The sequence below is a fragment of the Danio aesculapii genome, chromosome 1, assembly GCF_903798145.1.
Source record: "Danio aesculapii chromosome 1, fDanAes4.1, whole genome shotgun sequence".
In the NCBI taxonomy this organism is placed as follows: domain Eukaryota; kingdom Metazoa; phylum Chordata; class Actinopteri; order Cypriniformes; family Danionidae; genus Danio; species Danio aesculapii.
Window position 1 is genome coordinate 20732448 of NC_079435.1, and position 19267 is coordinate 20751714.

The 19267-nt window shown below is 37.4% G+C and overlaps 1 protein-coding gene across 1 annotated transcript; it reads right to left on the reverse strand.

Moving 5' to 3' along the window:
- Window positions 1-566: 566 nt before the first annotated feature.
- On the reverse strand, window positions 567-17787 carry vwa10.1 (von Willebrand factor A domain containing 10, tandem duplicate 1). Its single transcript, XM_056457227.1, has 15 exons — window positions 17703-17787; window positions 16196-16403; window positions 13416-13700; window positions 12514-12607; window positions 12249-12377; window positions 11011-11197; window positions 10384-10553; window positions 8775-8884; window positions 8486-8602; window positions 7680-7862; window positions 6093-6225; window positions 4964-5116; window positions 4700-4795; window positions 3292-3557; window positions 567-1298 (listed from the first exon to the last, which is right to left on the reverse strand). Exons 2-15 carry the CDS (start codon window positions 16391-16393, stop codon window positions 921-923), a joined length of 2499 nt encoding a protein of 832 aa, XP_056313202.1. The 5' UTR covers window positions 16394-16403; window positions 17703-17787; the 3' UTR covers window positions 567-920.
- Between the last annotated feature and the right edge of the window lie 1480 nt (window positions 17788-19267).

Consider the following 19267-nt stretch of genomic DNA (forward strand, 5'->3'; position numbering starts at 1 on the left):
ACATAAAGAAAAAAATATGAACAGTTGACTTTTAAACAGTTGAATAATGCTATCTAACGCACACACAAAACATTACAGAAGACTTTAGAGAATATAGAGAAAACTATAGAGAATTTCCTTGTTTACCTTTTCGCAGATTTTCTGTGTGCGCTGAAACTGATGCACAGACTCTGTCGGTATATTTATACCCTTTAGCACATGTGATGAATGCCAGCTTTACACATTTTTTTGTGATGTAAATTAGGAATTACATAAAATGATTATCCTTACATGTGCGTGAGACTCAGAAAGAATGACATTACAAATGATTACTGTCTTTCAAATTGTTGGGTGTGTCATACTGTAAGGTGTACACCTATTGTTTGATAGTGATTTGCTCAACTGGATTTAACTAGTCTCTTTTTTTCTCGACAACACTTATTAACAGCTAAATCTAGTATCAAATACCTGCACCTGATATGCACCCCAAAAGAAATCTTATGCCTGATTCATAAACATGCCTGAATGCATATATAATATATTTCGTGGTGTGTTTTAGCTATTTATAAGTGGTAGATCAAGATAACAATTGTACACGTGATTTTATTTATTCAGTGCTCCAAAACTGTCTAAAGACTTATAACCAACAGAAGTGAAACCTCAGAGCAAAAGAACAGGCTGAATAAGAAGAACAGGTGGTATTAGCTTACACAATTCGGATGCCCCTTAGGTGAACTTTATCTTTAATAAACTTGCAAAGAATATTGGACTTACTGACAAAACTAATCCCAAACACACCTGCTCATACAATACAGAATGTGAAGGTGCAATATTAACAGGAAACCTTTTTTTTCCTTCAATATATATTGTGTATACTGTACACACAACTGATAACTCAAAACAAGATATGAGCGCACATTACTGGCTGTGCTGAATGTAATTTACAATCCAACATAATGGGAAATGAGAAAGCAGAAAAGAGAAAGACAGATGGAAAACGAGTAATGTCCACTGAAAACAGCACTGGCTGCGGAGACGGTGAGTCTCAGTGTGGCGTAATTCAGGTCAGTGGATCCTGGAGCTTCTGCTTCAATGGTGAGTGTGACGTCTGTCCCTGACTCTGTGTCAGATGGTGTGATCAGTGTGATGTTTCCTTGAGCGCTTCCTCCTGCTGCAACTAGCAGAGAGCTGGAGACAGACACGTTGAAGCCCTGGTCAGTCCGGGCGCGGATTATGTAGTTTCCACCTGTAGCATTAGCTGTCACTGTAAAGCTGATATTCAGTGGTACTCCAGGCTGTGTTACATTCTGTGATTGAGCCTGTGTGGAGGTATAGATGTGATAATTCTATATTAATTATCTAACTCGATGTGTTTATGAGAATATACCAAAGCATGATGAACAATTAAATGCATAAAATACACAGTAAAAATATTTCCATATTTTGTGATTCATAGATTTCCCCATTTATTTATGCTTTTAAATTGCAATTTGGTACCTTGATCTTTCCTACAACAAAGTTTGATTTTGAAAAGTAAAAAAAAGTTTATTTTATTGACATTTTTAATAGTTTGAATTGCCCACACGGACTGCGGATTTACTAGTATCATTCAAACATCAACAAAAAACCCATCTCTTCGATGATCACCTGAAACTCTTTGAACACAACTAGGACCTCCTCTCTCTCACCACACCACACGACAACCCAAACTAAGTGCGCCTCACACAGGTGAGTGGGCTTGACAAACCACCTGTAGAAGACACACTGTTTCATCTTTCTGACACTTTAACCGACACTTGCACCAGTTTTGCCTATTTGCACCAGACACGTTCTTACAATTAATTTATGAAGTGCGCTTCACACAGATAAGTGGGCTTGACAAACCACCTGTAGAAACACTCTTTTCTCTCTCTAAAAAACGCTCTACCTTACTCTAGCTCTTAATTCTCTGTGCACTGAAAGTTCCTTCATATAATGCCCAGCAGGCAAAGGTTGTCAACATGATGTCAGATTGACGTTGTACCCCAACATTGTGGAACGTTGCATTTTGGGTGGAAATGAAAACCGGGTTGACGTCAGAACCCAATGTCAGACAAACGCAACACAATCTCAGGGCAATTCGTAACTTTTTGATTAAGTGGCTAATTCGTATGAATTCGTACGATCTAATTCGTACATTTTTGTACGATTTGCTCATCCCCCATGACGGTTGGGTTTAGGGGTGGGGTTAGGTGCCACGCCTCCTTTTTAAAATTGTACAATTTCGTACAACTGAACTCATACGAATTTGTACGAATTAACCACTAAACTGACAAAACGTAAAATACTTACGTTTTCTCGTGAGATCAGGCTGGACAAACGTTAGTGTCCAAAGTTAAATTTAGGTCACTTTCCAATGCAACCTAAATACAACCAAATGTCAACGTCTTAAAGCTGATTTATACTTCTGCGTTGAGTGATCGGCGTGATCACCTGCCTTGCACATAGCCGTGCATTCCTTGTGACGTGTGGTTACATTTTTTGAGAGGTGCGTATCAGTCATGGCAAGGGCTATGCGACCGGCAGCGCCGAAACATATGCGTGTGATTGATGCTATAAATCAGCCTTGATGTTACAGCTTGACGTTGTGTGGACAACATCTATCAGACATTGGATTTTGGTTGCTAAATCCAACCAAAGATTAGCGTCATTTGATGTCGTTATTGAAAATCAAAATAACAATGTTCTTAGACACTGACTAGACAATGAATTTTGCTCATCTGACATCACATCTAAATCTGACCTAATATTAATTTCTTATGATGTTGTGTTCTTGCTGGGTTAGCGCTTCTTGTGTTTACTGCTTCTTCTTGTTAAGTAGCTGAATGTCTCCTCAACTGTCACTTTGGACAAAAAATATTTTTTTTATATGAAATATGTCCATTTAATGCTACACGTTAATAAAGGCTTTTTTACTTACTTTTTGAGTGCCTTAGACTTATGGTTTATCTTTTTGAATCCCATATCCAAAGAGCACAAACACATTATTTACCACTGAAGCACTTTTGGATGTAAATGAGATATTGTCTGAATTGGTGTCGCAAATTACAATAGAAAAACCTGGTTATTTTATGGACTTTTTTCTGCGCATTTATTGTTTCAAACTACTAAAATGTCAAATAGAGTCAATATGTTAAACTGCAGAGTTGAATTTCCAACATGAAAATCCGCATAAATAGTTGCAAATAAATGTAAAACACCTGTGAATCACAAAATATGGAAACTTAATTAACAGATAATGTTTTTCACTGTACAGTAGACAGATCATTTTACCACAACAGTTATTTTGGATCCTTTAAGCTGGATGGGTGATTGTCTCTGGAATCGACTGACCGTCGAGGACTTATTCAACAGCCCTTTGAGCTGCACCACAAATGCCCACTCTGGGATTGTGTCTATATTCACCAGGAAGTCTGTTGTACCCACTGCTTTGATGCGTCCATTAACAACAGCAGATCCTGAAGCTTCAACTAGAAGCACATCCGTCACTGTGACTGAATCTCCTCCGGTCACAGAGACAAATAAAGTAGCATTCCGACCTGATCAGCAAATCACAAAAAACATCAAAATGTAACCACATCATATTTCCAAATATGTTGTGGGGAATATTAGTTACCCTTACAGAAAAACCACATGAGCTGCACTGCTATCAGATAAAGACATGAAATAAGTATAACACATGTGAAAACACACATGCAATACCATGTCTTGCATAAAAATGTTGCATAGTAACCTCATACTGTACATGTGGCTGCATCTAAAAGCTCTAAAATGCAGCCTTTGGGGACAGAATTCCAAGGAGGGAAAGCATCCCATTTTTGAAATTTGGTACATGGAAATATGCTAATTACATTTATGACGTACAAGTTGATATTTGGATTTGATATATATAAAATATATGTCATACGTGCAACATATATTTGAAGTATTGCATTTTTTTACCAATTGGAAATGTAAGTACATAACTATATAGCCTATGTTGAAAAGTATTAGAAATATTTTGTGTGTGTGTGTGTTTTGTTTTGACAAGCGTTTCACCATTTTATGGCATTTCTAGTGAGAAGTTAGTATTGTAGTAAGCAAATATTCCTGTGGTTATTGTCGAAGATCTCTCTATTTTGTTCTACATGAATAAAACGTTATGCTATCTCAGTTGTTATCTCAGTTCAGAGCTGTCTGAAATCTATTTTATTTCAAGAGTTCACACTTAGCTGATAATCAATAAAGCGTATTTGGCATGCTGTCCCGGGAGAGAGCCCTGAGCTCGTAATATCCTCAAGCCCGGGGCTCCCTCCTGTTAGAAGGGCGAGAGAGGAGCCAGCCATGTTGATCAAAAGCACGTGATCCTCTCGAAATTAGTTTGTAAATAAACCACACGAAGTGCACAAACGCTGCCTCCAGAGTCTCCTCTTGAACCCTGATAGGGAAGCAAGGTAACAGTTCAGCAGTCTAAGCTTTCGAATGCAGCCAGTGTTAGCCACAGCCAAAATGTTTCAAAACTGCACATTTCATATATTTAAAGTGTGATTGCACATGGTAAGCTCATTTGGTTTCTCTGTGAGGATAGTGACATTAAAAGACATATTGAATGTAGATTATTTGGTGCATTATGCCTACGATCCTACAGAGGATGTTTTGTAGAATGAATAGATTGACATGGGAATAATGCATGATGTTGTACCAGTGAAAGGACGGGTGTAACTCTGTCCCCATGAGTCTCCATGACCTCCCTGAAATATCTCCACAAAATAAACAAGGATGTTCACGGAACTCTGACCTGTATTAATTACAGAAGTCATTGAGTTATGGATAGGCATTTATTGTGCAAATAAAGACTAACTCTTTCTTTTGATGAGCTAATCTAACAGTAAATATTCCATTTTATCATTATACTATTTTTTTTATTTAATTTTGACCATCAAGTCATATGCAGAAATAACTTTACCGATGACTTTCAGGTTGTAAGAGCTTGGGGAGTTAACAGTAATCTTCCATTCTCCTGTCAGGTTGTTAGAGTTGAGTTTTAGTCTCTTTATACTGTTTACAGTCAGGATGCTGCCTAGAGGTCCATCTGCCACAGAACCTGACTGAGAAACACCTGAAAGTGCAGGCAGGAAATAAATAGTTACATTAGGAGTGAGATACACTATACAACAGATTATTTAATTTACAATTATCGCATCAATCCTATTCTAAAGTCTTTTCACTTTAATGCCATACCAGATACTGTATAAAGGGCTTTATTTCTCAGATGAACACAAAACAAATGCTTAAAATTAGAAAAATAAACCCAGTGTGTGCAAGTAATCATGGAACCCTCAACAATGGTCAGCATTGGTCCAGCTAGTTGGTTTGGTGTGTTCCACACGTTGCTGCTTGTCAGGTTACCATCGGAGCTCCTTGGTCCAATTCAGCATGTCGAATCGGCGTCGGGCCATCGGCTGAAGAAAGTGCTCTCACTGGTTATTCAGCAATGGATCAGAGTACGAGTGTGATGTAGTGAATGACTTAGCAAGTAAACAATTCAAGGAACACAAAGAGGCCAGAGAGATAATCTAATAATCCACATCATTTGCAAGAAATTGATATCATTTGAGAAATGTAGCAAAATTACAGACACCCTCTTTGGGTTCCTTCTTGACAAATTGTTTACTTGCTAAGTTATTCACTACATCACACTTACACTCTGCTTTGTTGTTAAATAACTAGTCAGATCGCTCTTTTCAGCTGATGGCCAAACGCTGATTCGACATGCTGAATTGGGCCAACTCAATATGACAATAACACATTAAGAGAGGATGTGTGAAACACACAAAACCAACTAGCCTGACTGACAGACTAAAAAAGCCTAACGGCCAACCGTCTGCTTGGTGTGTCATGAGCTTAAAGGTTTTCCATCCCATATATCAAAAACACACAAGTAACACGTAAGTGGTCAGAAAGATGCATTTGTACATGGAAATGCCATTGCGTCAGTTACCCACTTATGATTGAATCACTCAAGGCCTATGCTTTTGACACTGATAAAGCACATACACTAGCTAAGCACAGTGTTTACAGATGCGGCGGCTCACCTGTAGGGCTGTAGAGAGTAAAGACTGTAGAGTCTCCTGTGATGTACACAATCACATTAGACAGAGAGGAATCCAACACAAAAGAAAAGCTTTCTGTTTGGGACGCATTTCTCTTGACTTGAAGAACAGTCACCTTCAAGAGAAACAAGTTTTATGACATTTTAAGAGATACAGAGATCAGAATGATGGGTGTACTGCCAAGAACAGTAAAGTAAAAATGAAAGCAGGGTTGTCTGAACCTGTTCCTGGAGGGACACAATTCTGGAGCTTAGCACTAATGCTCATTAAACACATATGAACCAGTTAATCAAGTTCTGCCGGATTCACGGTGCATTCCAAACAGGATATTGTTTTCCGAAGAGCATTTTGGAGTGTGTGGGAATAGAAATTTATATAATCTAGTTCCAAATTAGCAATAATCGATATATAACTGAATGCTTATATTCTATGTTTTTTTAATTAGCTCATTTCATTCAAAACTCTAGCTAGGGTGTAACAGACCTTAAAATCTGCCAAAGTGATGCAAATGCTAAAGGCATCGTCTCAACGACTCTTCTTTTGTCTTTGGGTGATACTTTTAAGCTGGTCAAGTGGCAGGATGGGTTCTGTCTCCAGTACTTCATTACATTTACATTTACATTTAGTCATTTAGCAGACGCTTTTATCCAAAGCGACTTACAAATGAGGATAAGGAAGCAATTTACACAACTATAAGAGCAGCAGTGAACAAGCGCTATAGACAAGTTTCAGGTGTGTAAAAGTCTAAGAAGCAAAACATTAGTAGAAATTTTTTTTTTTTTTTTTTTTTTTTTAATAGAGAGAGAGAGAGAGAAAGAGGGCTCAGTTAGTGGTATAGCCAGAGAGGCAATTGCAGATTAGGCGGAAAAGTGGAGACTAAACAGTTGCGTTTTTAGTCGTTTCTTGAAGACAGCAAGTGACTCTGCTGTTCTGATGTAGTTAGGGAGTTCATTCCACCAACTGGGCAGATTGAATGTGAGAGTTCGGGAAAGTGATTTCTTCCCTCTTTGGGGGTGTTATCCTGCTGAACAATTTGCCCTCTCCTGTGGTTTGTAATATAATGGGCAGCCCAAATGTCTTGACACCACAGGCTGTTGATGTTGCCATCCACTCTGCAGATCTCTCGCATGCCCCCATACCGAATGTTACCCCAAACCATGATTTTTCCTTCACCAAACTTGACTGATTTCTGTACGAATCTTGGGTCCATGCAGGTTCCAATAGGTCTTCTGCAGTATTTGTGATGATTGGGATACAGTTCAACAGATGATTGATCAGAAAAATCTACCTTCTGCTACTTTTCCAAATGATCAACTAGTAGTCAAGTTATTATTTGTTGCTCTTACAACTGGGATCAACGACAACACTTTTGTCAGGTAGTGTAGAGTGAACCCTTCGAAGGTATTAGGGCATAAATATGAACCCTTCTGATTTAAATGCAGTAAGTCTCACTTGAAATTACTAGGCAAGAGTTTTGGAGCTAAAATCTGCTGGATATTAGCCTTCCAGGTGTTGGACTGGTCATCCCTGAATTAGGAGATAAGGATATAAACTATTGTTGGAACGTACCTGACCTGAAGTTATTTCATCTCCAATAAGTGTAATGGCCTGAGATATTGTAGAGAATGTGACCTCAATGGTCTGTCCACCAGAAATATGAGCCAGGTCTCTGTACAGCTGTATGTCTGACTGAGACAGTGCCTTTGATGATGAGACACGTGATAAAGTAGGGTTTGTTAGCAGGAAATTGACCTGGAGTTTGGAAAGAAAGAGCAAATTTCAAGGGTTAGTTCATCCAAAAATTAAAATTGTGTTATTAATTAATCACCCTCACGTCGCTCCAATCCCAATTGACCTTTCTCCATCTTGTAAAGACCAATAAAGATATTTAAGATAAAATCTGAGAGCTCTCTCATCCACCAAAACCAGCAACAGTCCTGAGATGTTCAAAGGCCAGAAGAGGTACCAAAAACACTGTCAAAACATTTGTGTGTGCATTACAACAGACAATACCTGACATGACCTGACATGGAAGAGAAGACATTGGCGAAAATCAAGTCGTTTTACGATAGGGGGGATGGTGCAAAAAAGTCTTCCCTGAGCTTCATATGATTACAGTTGAACCACTGATGACACATGGAACGTTTTAACAGTGTTTTTGCTTCCTTTTCTAGATCTTCTCTGCACCATCGTTGTCTATGGAAGCTCCTGGGGTTTATCTAAAATATCTTAATTGGTGTTCTGAAGATAAGTTCTCAGTGGATTGGAACAATAATTGTTCAGTTTTGTGTGAACTAACACTTTAATGCACTTTAATGTTATGTACAAATGAGTCTAACAAAAGAAACAACTCACTCGCTTTCGCAGTCACTCACTTTTGATTTGGTGCTTTGTATCATGGCTTCAACTGAGTTTTTTAATTGTGAGTCCTTTGCTGGACCATCAGTGTAAACAAAAATGTCTGATGACGGAGGAACTCTCGTCAGTGCCAACTAGATTCATAAAGCAATGAAGCAGAAAACATTTTAGGACATTTTAAGATTGTATGGTGACTTTCATTCACATTTTTGTCTTAAATATGTAAACAATATTTGTTTTGCTGTGCACTAATTTCAGTGTGAATGAAGGTTAACGTCTTGACATTTTTTAAACACACAGACACACCTGCACTGCTGATAGGCACATCCCTGGGTTTGAATTATTCAATGATGAAAGAGAATTGATCTTTTCTTTGAACGTTTCTGCATTGCTAGCTTTTATCAGAGATCCAGCATCTGTAAATAATGACACAAACACATTACTATAGTGCACTTTAACCACAACATGCACATCTTCAACATAAATGCTGACCGGTCTACATAGAGTTTAGATGCAAAAACCTATAAGTGCCCTCTGAAATTTTCATCTAAAATTTATACTAACCAACTTACACTAACCCTAACCCCAACCTAACAGTCAACTTTTAATCTATTGACAATTAGTTGGCATGTAGATGCAATGTAACTTAAATTCAACAAAATGCGTTAAAGATACCATCAAAATAAAGTGATACCAAAATTTCAGACGACAGTTAAGAGGTTTTTGCATCTGAACTCTTCATATCTCACCCTATATCATGTTATCTTCTATAACCATTATAGCATTATAGCATGATGCAAATAATGAAATCAAATAAAAGAGCTTTTCAATTAGTTCAGAGATGAGTTATATGTTTAAACATTCATTCATTGCTATCGTTCACACCAAGATCATCCTTACCATGGACACTATTCTTATGGAATCTACCTTCTTGGAAGAAGAATTTTTACAGAGGTTAAATGTGTTTAATATTGAATGAAAATACTATGTTATACTAACAGCAATATTTGATCAATAATAAAGAGATTTGATTGAGGGCGGCGTTGTGTTTTATCATATATATTAAACCAGTGGTTCTCAAACTTTTTTCACCAAGTACCACCTCAGAAAACAAAATGTTTCTCCAAATGCCACCATAACCTGTCAACATTGGGGTATAAAAATACAGGATACGCCCCAACAACAATTACAAATATGGGGAGGAAATTAGCTTCAAATGACAGAATACATAACAAACATTAGAAAATTGAAAAAAAAAAATTATTCAGCGATTACTCCTAGTACCATACGCGTACCACAGTTTGAGAAGTTCCCTTAACTATAAAAATTTTATATATATATATATATATATATATATATATATATATATATATATATATATATATATATATATATATATATATATATATATTTCACTTTCCTCTGTGAACATTCTAGCTAAGGCATATTAAGATGAGATTAATCTGAAGTTTTTGTTTTGTTAAAGCATAATCTTGCATAAACACATGCGTTAAAGGTATAGTTCACCCCAAAATGAAAATATACTCTTCATTTACTTAGAATCCAGTAATCGTTGACTTCTACAGTTCTGGGTGAACTATCCCTTTTCCAACATTTTACATCATTTATACATTACAATAATTGACATAATGAAACGATCACCATCATTCTTCGTTACTAGATCAGAAGTGACATTTTTAAATGAACAAAGGAGGCTTTTGCTCAGCTGTTAAATTGGTCCAATTAACCTATTGTATAAATGCCATACCACACTTGTAACACTGCAATATGGCAGTACGGTGTATGAGAACAGCTGAGTACCTACTAACAAATCACATTGCCTTGCTACTTGTGGGATATTGCTTTTGAAGTAATAGGTCACCTGTTCAAATGTGTTCATGCACAATATGCTTACCCAGATCACTAAATAGGACAAGCATGTATTCTGAAGGTTCCTCTGATGTTCCTATCATGCTGTCTATGAAGCTGAACAACATTGTCTTGGCCTCAGCTATATAAGCAGACAAACTGCCTGTAATGTCAAACACAACAGCCAGAACTGAGGTCTGAGTGAGGCCCATCAATCTGAGAAAAAACAGCAGATGATATGGATTTATTAAAGCAATAATATACTCGATGTTGACCTAGATGTTAAAAGGATAGTTCTGTCATCATTTACTACGTGTTTCATACTTATATTAGTTTCCTTCTACTGGTGAACACAAAAGATATTTTGAAGAAACCTGCAAACCTGTAATCATTGACTTAGTATTTGTATTTGACCATAGTATTTGTCCATAGAATGAATTTTTCCTACTATGGAAGTCAATCGTTACAGGTGTTCGGCTTTCTTCAAAATATCTTCTGTTGTGTTTAACAGAAGAATCAAACTCAAGGGTTTGGAACCAATTGTGAGTAAACATTAAGTGGATTTAGATTTTTTTGGGTGAACTTTTCATTTAAGGAGATTGATATCTGATGGACTGACTCTATTACAAAATATGGACCCATGCATAAATATGAGTTTAGTAGCATAAAGTACCGCAGAAAGGCTGGATCGCCTATGGCCAGTCGGATGTCTTCCAGCATCTCCATTGTAGCATTAATGGCCATGTTAGCAGCCCGCTGATGAAGGGAGCCATGACTTGACCCAATGTCATCTTTATTGATTCCTCCAGTGGGTTCTATGTAACTGGTTAAGTCAAAAAAGCCACCATGGCTGCACTTGCCTGAGAGAGAGTTAAATGCACTTTTTATTAAGTCTGGTGTTTGAGAACTCTATCTCATGATCTTCCTTGAGATGTACAATCAAAACAATCTTAAAAATGACACATATTGTAAGTTTATAGTAAGTTACAGAACTGAAAAGTAACCCTCTTTTTAAAAATATGAATTCTGTCATGATTCTGTCAAGTTTTACTATGGTAATATATATGAATTTGGCAATGTTGATGTGTTTGGACTTGACAGCATAGATCTGCTATGCTGCTGCTGCTTTGATTATTATGCTTATTATATTATTATTATTATTATTATTGATTATTATATGCTACGGGCATTACTGTGGCTCAGTGGTTAGCACTGTTGCCTCACATTAAGAAGGTCACTGGTTCGAGTCCCGGCTGGACCAGTTAGCATTTCTGTGTGGAGTTTGTATGTTCTCCATGTGTTTGCGTGGGTTTCCTTTGGGTGCTCCAGTTTCCCCCACAGTCCAAAGACTTGCTGTACAGGTGCATTAGATTAACCAAATTGTCTGTAGTGTATGAATGAGAGAATGTGTGGGTGTTTCCATAAAACATATGGTGAAATCATTGGCGGTTCATTCCACTGTGGCGACCTCTGAAATAGAGACTAACCCGAAGGAAAATTAATGAATGAATTATATACTACTGCCAGTATATTTACAGACATGCAAACTGAGAATTTAACACACTGCAGCCACTTTAGCAAAACTAAACAAAAGTGGAGCTGGGGTGGAAGAGGGTCTCTGAAAAAAAAAAACCTATTTAAAATGTTGAGGAGCAGCGCTTTGGCTGTTAAACCACAGCTTAACCAATCACCTGTGCCATGTAGTTAAGGAGCAGTGACCTATCAGCCTTCGCACACATAGAGTTTCATGACAGAACTTTTATATTTACAAGGGTCCAGGTGTGATTAACAGCTTCATTCTCTCCTTTGAGATTTAGCAGAAGAATTGTATAGAGACGGTTTGAATTTAACCTTAAAAGTCAACGCATTATTTAAACCAACAAGTGCAATTGAGAGGCTAAGATTACTTGCCTGCAGGTTTTTTTGAAGATATCAGTGAGAAATATCCTGAAGTCAATAGTTTCTGTTGTATAATCTCTGGGAGAACGTTGTCAGTGCAGTCATCTCCAACACAGCTTTTGCATGTTTTTGTATTAGGACCTAAATATCCATCCAGAAATACGAAATCGTATGATGAATTCAAATTCAAATTTAAGTGGACAGTTACAAAGGCTATAAGATATAAAGCTGAGCGAGGAATTTAATCTTGAGATGAAAAGTTTCTAAACAACTATACCTGCTAGATTGGTGAAAGGAAGCTCAGGTTTAATCAGGGTGCTGAAAGAATCCGTGCTTCCCAGTTCCACCCAGTTACTGTGACTGTAGAAATCCTGCAAATAAAAACACATTCATTTGTTACCATTCCAACCCAAGCTCATTCTGATTATATACCTCTTTATACATTTCTGGAGAGAGCAAAATACGTGCCAGGAGCTATGTTTTTAGTTTTTTTGCAGTTTTTTTGTTTTTGCTAATCCACCAGAGGCCGTGGTGTACGCTTTTTCAGATCTCAAATTTCTCTCGCAAGTGCCATTCGCACCTGCTGTTCTCTGCTGTCAACTAACTGACATACTGACTGACCAACTGACCAATACTCCTACCCTCCCCCTTCCCTAAACCCTGGATTCCAAAAAGCAATCCAGAAAAAGAACAGCCCTCGCATGATTTTTACCACGTTTTCAGATTTTACCACGTTCTCACCCTGTTATTTACTTGTTTATTTTATTTTTTAGCTTCCGTTTTACCTGCTTTCTGGAACAGTTCTTCACCAGACTCGAACCCCATTGTTGCAGTCAACACCGCTCTGCGTCTCATGTGCGTCAACGTACATGTCGAGCTACCAGACTGGAAATAGCTGGAAAGCCGTCCATACAGAGGTAAGTGGTCAGCTAGTAAATGCGAAAAGGAACGACGTCTTACCGCCCCATAGTATTTGTTTCAAACACGATATGCAGCCATACCTCTGGCTACATAATTTGACCTCCAGAAATGTATATAGGGCTACATTTTCAGAATGAGTAATGCATTCATACATCCAACTGTGGCAGAAAGTCCCACAAACGCACTAAAAATAGTTACTCAGTGAGCCATTTTCATTGTAATTGGCCAGCATAAGTATGTTCTTCCGGTCTAACTTACCTGTAAAGTGTGGCATACAACCCCCAGACTGGTGCGGGCAGCCAAATAGTTCCCCTGTTTTACACTGACTTTTACAGCTGTCATACCCTGAGTGATAAGATCCCGTCCATTTTTAAAATCTTCTTCATCAAAATGATGAGCAGTACTGAACTGCTTTCTATCAACAGCCGCATTGCTAAGAGTCACCTGGACCATAACCGCTGTAAAAGTGGGTATTTTTAGCAGAGTTGCATATACATTTGAGCAGGCTCTTTCGACAATACTTGCTGTCAGTTTGCTGTTGATCTGCAGAAGAGAAAAAAGATAAGCATAGATGCAGAAACATTTTCAAACAAGTTGTATTTAGGACTTTTGAAGCTTGTAGCTACCAATAAATGTATAATGAATATTCACAATGAAATATCTGGTCCAGGTTTGCAGAAAATGTCAATGAAAATGGTAACGTATTCAACCTTACACAGTATCATGAGTTAATTGGCTCACAACTGGGTAGTTTTTCCCCCCTATATAATCATGACGTACTGCATGAAATAGTTTTAACTTATACAATTTTTACAATTCTTTACAAGTCTTCAAAAAAATGGAGAACTCAACCAGCAGTCTCCACTAACTCCAAAGCTACCATTTTGTTACTTACAGTCTTAATAACAATATTTTCTTAATAACAAGTAACAGTTATGTTGCCTGCCCTAGACAAAAGTCTGAAAGCTTTAAAACATTTTGCGAACATGTTGCATGGGACTCCAGCACATTTTACCATATAGCTAAGAGGTTTTATCAGTTTTGCTAACATGAATTAGCATCTTGCTAGTTTCAATCCTGAATTAGCATGTTTTCTATCATTGTTGTCACACTATTTTCTAACATGTTTATCTCATTATTAGCTTGTATTATCATGTTGCTGGCATGTTTCATCCATGGTTAGCATTTATTATTACACTGAACTAACATTATGCTCCTTCACGCAGTGAAACCGATAAATATCCGGAAAATTTGTGGAATGACTTTACAGATAAATTTAAAAAAGGACTTTCTGGTATTTTTACGGAAAAGACCATTCACATCCATTCCAAAATACTTATGAGTTATGATATCATAACCAGAAATGGCCTCTAAACGGCTGCACTTGTATATGTAAACATAATGCGGTTAGACTTTTGTTGATGGTTTCACTTTTATTTAAAGCTTTAGCATTCATGCAGCTGCTTTAGTCCCAGAGACATCGGAAGGCAGAAGCGTGAACTGCAGCTAAATGTTTACACTTTTGGCTACATTACAAATTATGTGGATGGATAAGTATTGAGAACAACTTCGATGTAAACATACAGTAGGAGGAACACTTTCGCATGTACATTTGATGTACATTTGTGTGTGTGCTAGTACTCACCGGAGCACTCCTTCATGTGCACGAGCGCCACACGCAGGGCTTGTAGATAAACTCACAGCGGTTTATGATAAGCATAATATGATAGCAGATGGATGTGTCTGGAAAAGTGTTCAAAGGCTTTTTTTTTTCATAAACAGCGCGGATGTGAATGTGTCTGAATGTTCTGATTGGCTGGACTACTCACGTCAGCACGTTCTAAACGTGAATTTGTTCCGATTTTCCTTCTGCGTTCACACAGAGCAGCATTCTTGCAAATTACCGGTAATGTTACAACTTCTCTTTCTGGAAAATTGCCGGAAAAGTCTATATGTGCGAAAGGGGCTATTGGTTCCATTTACTCTAGTTCCCCACACAGCAAAATTTCTCTCGCCCAGATCTGGCACACCCAGTCAGATTTTGCTTGGCCCACATGCCGCAGTGAATTACAATTAATGACTGGACCAAGTCTGGCTTCCATACAAGAGCCAAACATTGACCATATCTGGATCAAGTCTCAGCCAAGTTAAAAACCATAACTGGGCCAGATATTTTGGTGTGTCATGACTGCAATGAATTTGATAAACCCATGAAGCATTTCACAATATGCGATGGACATGCTTTTTCTCGTTACTTAAAAATAATTTAAATGTATTTGAAAAGTTAGTCAAGATAGGCCAAACTTACGCGGCCCACATTTAATTATTTAACATCTGGCCCAAGTCTTGAGTGACACCTATAAAACGATGCCACCTCTGCTAAACCCAGGCCATGTTCAGCGCACATGCTGTATGGCAGTGACAGACAAATGTCTGCTGTGCAAGCTTTATGCCAAATCTAGGCCAGAATTCTTAGCTACCTGGGTGGTTATGTAGATACATGTAGAAGGTAATGTTTGCAAGAATCAGCATGCAACCTCAATAGAATTATATGGGATTTTTTTCATAGATTTGATTGTCTGTCTAACTGCAGTCTGAAGAAAAAGAAGCTCAGACATGGTTTTAGTATCATGAGTTTGTCCAGCCAATATAGGCCTATAATAAATCACATGGGAACCGTAGATGGCAAACTTTTCAGTTGTGAGCTTCTGTGAATGAGTGTGTGTATGTAGGCCTCCTAAAAACCTTCTTCTAATCAATGTTGCCTTCCATGCTCAGGATAGTGAGTAGTAGTCTATATCCTTTGGTTGTCTCACTTTTTTTATGTGATCGGATTGTTGGAATGTTTCAACTGCTGTTGACAACGTCTGATGTAGATTAACCATTTTGTCCGACATGTAAAATTGATGTCCTGTGAAGGCATATAAACTTGAGCCTAACCGAAAAGTAAACAGTAATTTTCCTGCCTGTAATCTGCTCAGTTCTCATTAAAGCCTTTGTCAATTTTAAAATTAGTTCACACCCATATGTTTTCTTACAGATAGTGTGATGTTTTGTCCTCGGGCAGTGGCTGTGTTCACGCACACTTGTGCCACCTTGCGGAGGAAAGCTTCTTCAGTGATTTGTTGATGTGTGAGGGATCCATCAGAAGGGAAGATCTTAAATGCTGAAGTCTGAGGAGACTGATAGAGTGCACCCCAGAGGAGAAACACAGCTACTACAACCACAGACACCATGACTTCACAACTGCGGGCAAAATCATAACAGGTATAAATATCGATTAATTTATTGAGCGATCTAAGATTTTCGGAAACTTAAACTTTCATAGCTTTTTCTAATTTAACGTTTTGAAAGAAAACTGATCTGACAACAATCTGACAAGTGTCATCTTTAAATTTGAGAGCATCCTTAGCTCTTATATCCAATGCATTGAGGTTTTGGACAAGGTAATTTCAGTTTGGTGTCCCAAATATTAAGTACATATCACAAACAGTAATAGTGTTAAATTTCAGGTCATGCAGCACGTACAGTACTAATAAGCTAGAGAGTTTACCATGTCTGTCAGATCAAAGAAAAATCTGAAATCACATACTCTTTTGGTTTGTTACCGTTTTGATTAATAATTGTTTCACAACTCACAAGGTATTTTCTACATAGTATGAATGTGTGTAATGTGTGAATGTAATCAAGATTTACTACAGGTGCAGTATTGTGCTAGTATGCTTTTTTAATTGAAATATACTATTTGCATCCCTATTGTTTTGGTCAACTTTTACAATAGTTGTATCTTGGCCAAGTATTTTTTTAACAAATATATATATATATATATATATATATATATATATATATATATATATATATATATATATATATATATATATATATATATATATATTTTACTTTTTAACTTGTTTGATTAAAGTGTCATTTTCAACACAACAATAAATGCCCTTGTTAAATGTAACATTACACAGTTGCAAAAGCAAAGATATATAATCATTGCCTTGGAACAGATTTTAAACGAGATTAAATATGCTAACTTTATTTGAATACACAGACTAGGTATACTTTCACCTATGCACAGTAACTACAATATGTGATTTCAGATGCATCAAAAAAGTGTACTTTTAAACGACAGCTTTTAAAGGTGATTTTTCTCAATATTTAGATTTTTCTGAACCCTCAGATTCCAGATTTTCAATAGTTGTATCTTGGACAAATATTATGCTAACAAATATTTTTGTGCTTTTTTTATTTTTCTACACAACAAAAATGCCCTTGTTAAATGTAACATTACACAACTGCAAAAGCAAAGATATATCTTCATTACCTTGAAGCAGGTTTTGTACGAGAATATATATGCAAACTTTGTTTGAATTCACAGACTAGACATTCTTTCACGTTACATGTGTCACACAAATCTTGTAAGACTTCAGGCAAGAAAAGTGATTGTATAAATGAAAAAAAAAGAAAAAGGAAATTAAGAAAAATGTGACTAACTTCACATTTAATTGCTTATTTAAGTATAGTATTACTGTAACTTACCAAAACGAATTCACCCAGATTGTTTATGGTCTATTGAACATAAAGAAAGTGGGAGCAAAAAAGAAAGTAAAGCTCATTTTATCAGGTTCGTGCGACATTACCCGCCTTTTACAAATAGATATGGTTTGACCTGGAATGAAGACAGATTTCATTCCCCCACACCCACTTGGTCTTCAGAAGGACTGAAACTCTTGCTAGTACTTTTTGGTTATGAAGCCACATTTTTGAAAAACCTGTTGGATGAGAGCTAAAAGTTTAGTTTATGGGTGAGCGATATGGATTTGTTTTATGGAATAAATAAAAATCGAAATTCTACCACAGTTATTTTTTGTATAGATTTGTTTAACTATTTTCCATATTTAGTCGTATGACACCATACACACAGAAGCCACTGGAATATTTCTAGGGTTAATGATTCAATTCATTTCATGTTTATTTATATAGCGCTTTTACAATGTAGATTGTGTCAAAGCAGCTTAACGTAGAAATTCTAGTAAATTGTAACTACTTCAGTCCAGTTTTCAGAATTGAAGTTTAGTTTAGTTCAGTTTAGTGTGGTATAATTTTCACTGCTGAAAGTCCAAACACTGAAGACCAAAATCCACCGAAGCGCAGCTCCACAAGTCCCAAACCAAGCAAGTCAGTGGCGACAGCAGCGAGGAACAAACTTCACTAATTGATGTGAAGGAATAAGTGAAGGAAAAAAAAACTCGAGAGACACCAGGCTCTGTTGGGTATGACCATTTCTCCTCTGGCCAAACTTCTTGTGCAGAACTGCAATCTAAGTGCCGGAGGCCGGTGAACGCTGGACGTCCATGGAGAACTGCAGGGGTGAGTAGGTCAACGGCGGTGTTCAGGCTGCCCACGCGATCAATGCGGAGACTCGTATGTCACTGGGTCTTTCAGGAATCAGTCTTATGCTCTCCACTCCTCCATGACCACCACAGCATCAGGTCAGGATAAGGCCTGGTCCAGAATTATGGATACCTTGACATCATTTCTTCACAGGTCTTGGATCGCATCAATGGCGCTGTAAAATCTCTAGGGGCCTCGGGATGAGTATCCCCAGGTGGAAATTGAGAATAAAGAAAATACTAGCGTAGCTGCTGTTCATAGTACATTTAAACGAGATGCAAAAATGATGTGCTATAAGTGAAAATAGTAGTTATATAAACAAACATGTAAAGCATATGAGTATTTCTAACAAAATGTCTGACGCATTAAGACATTTACATTTACATTTAGTCATTTAGCAGACGCTTTTATCCAAGTAAAAGTTTCTGGAGGGCACATAAATCTGCAGGAGTGAGAGCAGATAAGAAGGAGCAAAGCCAGAGGTCGCTTTGTAAGCAAACGTCAGAGCTTTGAATTTGATGCGAGCAGCAACTGGCAGCCAGTGCAAACAGGTGAGTAGCGGAGTGACATGTGCTCTTTTGGGTTCATCAAAGACCACTCGTGCTGCTGCGTTCTGAAGCAGCTGAAGAGGTTTGATAGAATTAGCTGGAAGCCCGGCTAGTAGAGAGTTGCAATAATCCAGTTTGGAGAGAACAAGAGCTTGAACAATA

Coding starts and splice junctions, on each gene's coding strand:
- vwa10.1 (XM_056457227.1), bottom strand. CDS start 16,393: ATGGTGTCTGTGGTTGTAGTAGCTGTGTTTCTCCTCTGGGGTGCACTC. Junction 5,117..6,092: donor TACTCTCTACAGCCCTACAG/GTGAGCCGCCGC, acceptor CTGCACTTTCAG/GTGTTTCTCAGTCAGGTTCT. Junction 4,796..4,963: donor TTACAACCTGAAAGTCATCG/GTAAAGTTATTT, acceptor TAATTAATACAG/GTCAGAGTTCCGTGAACATC.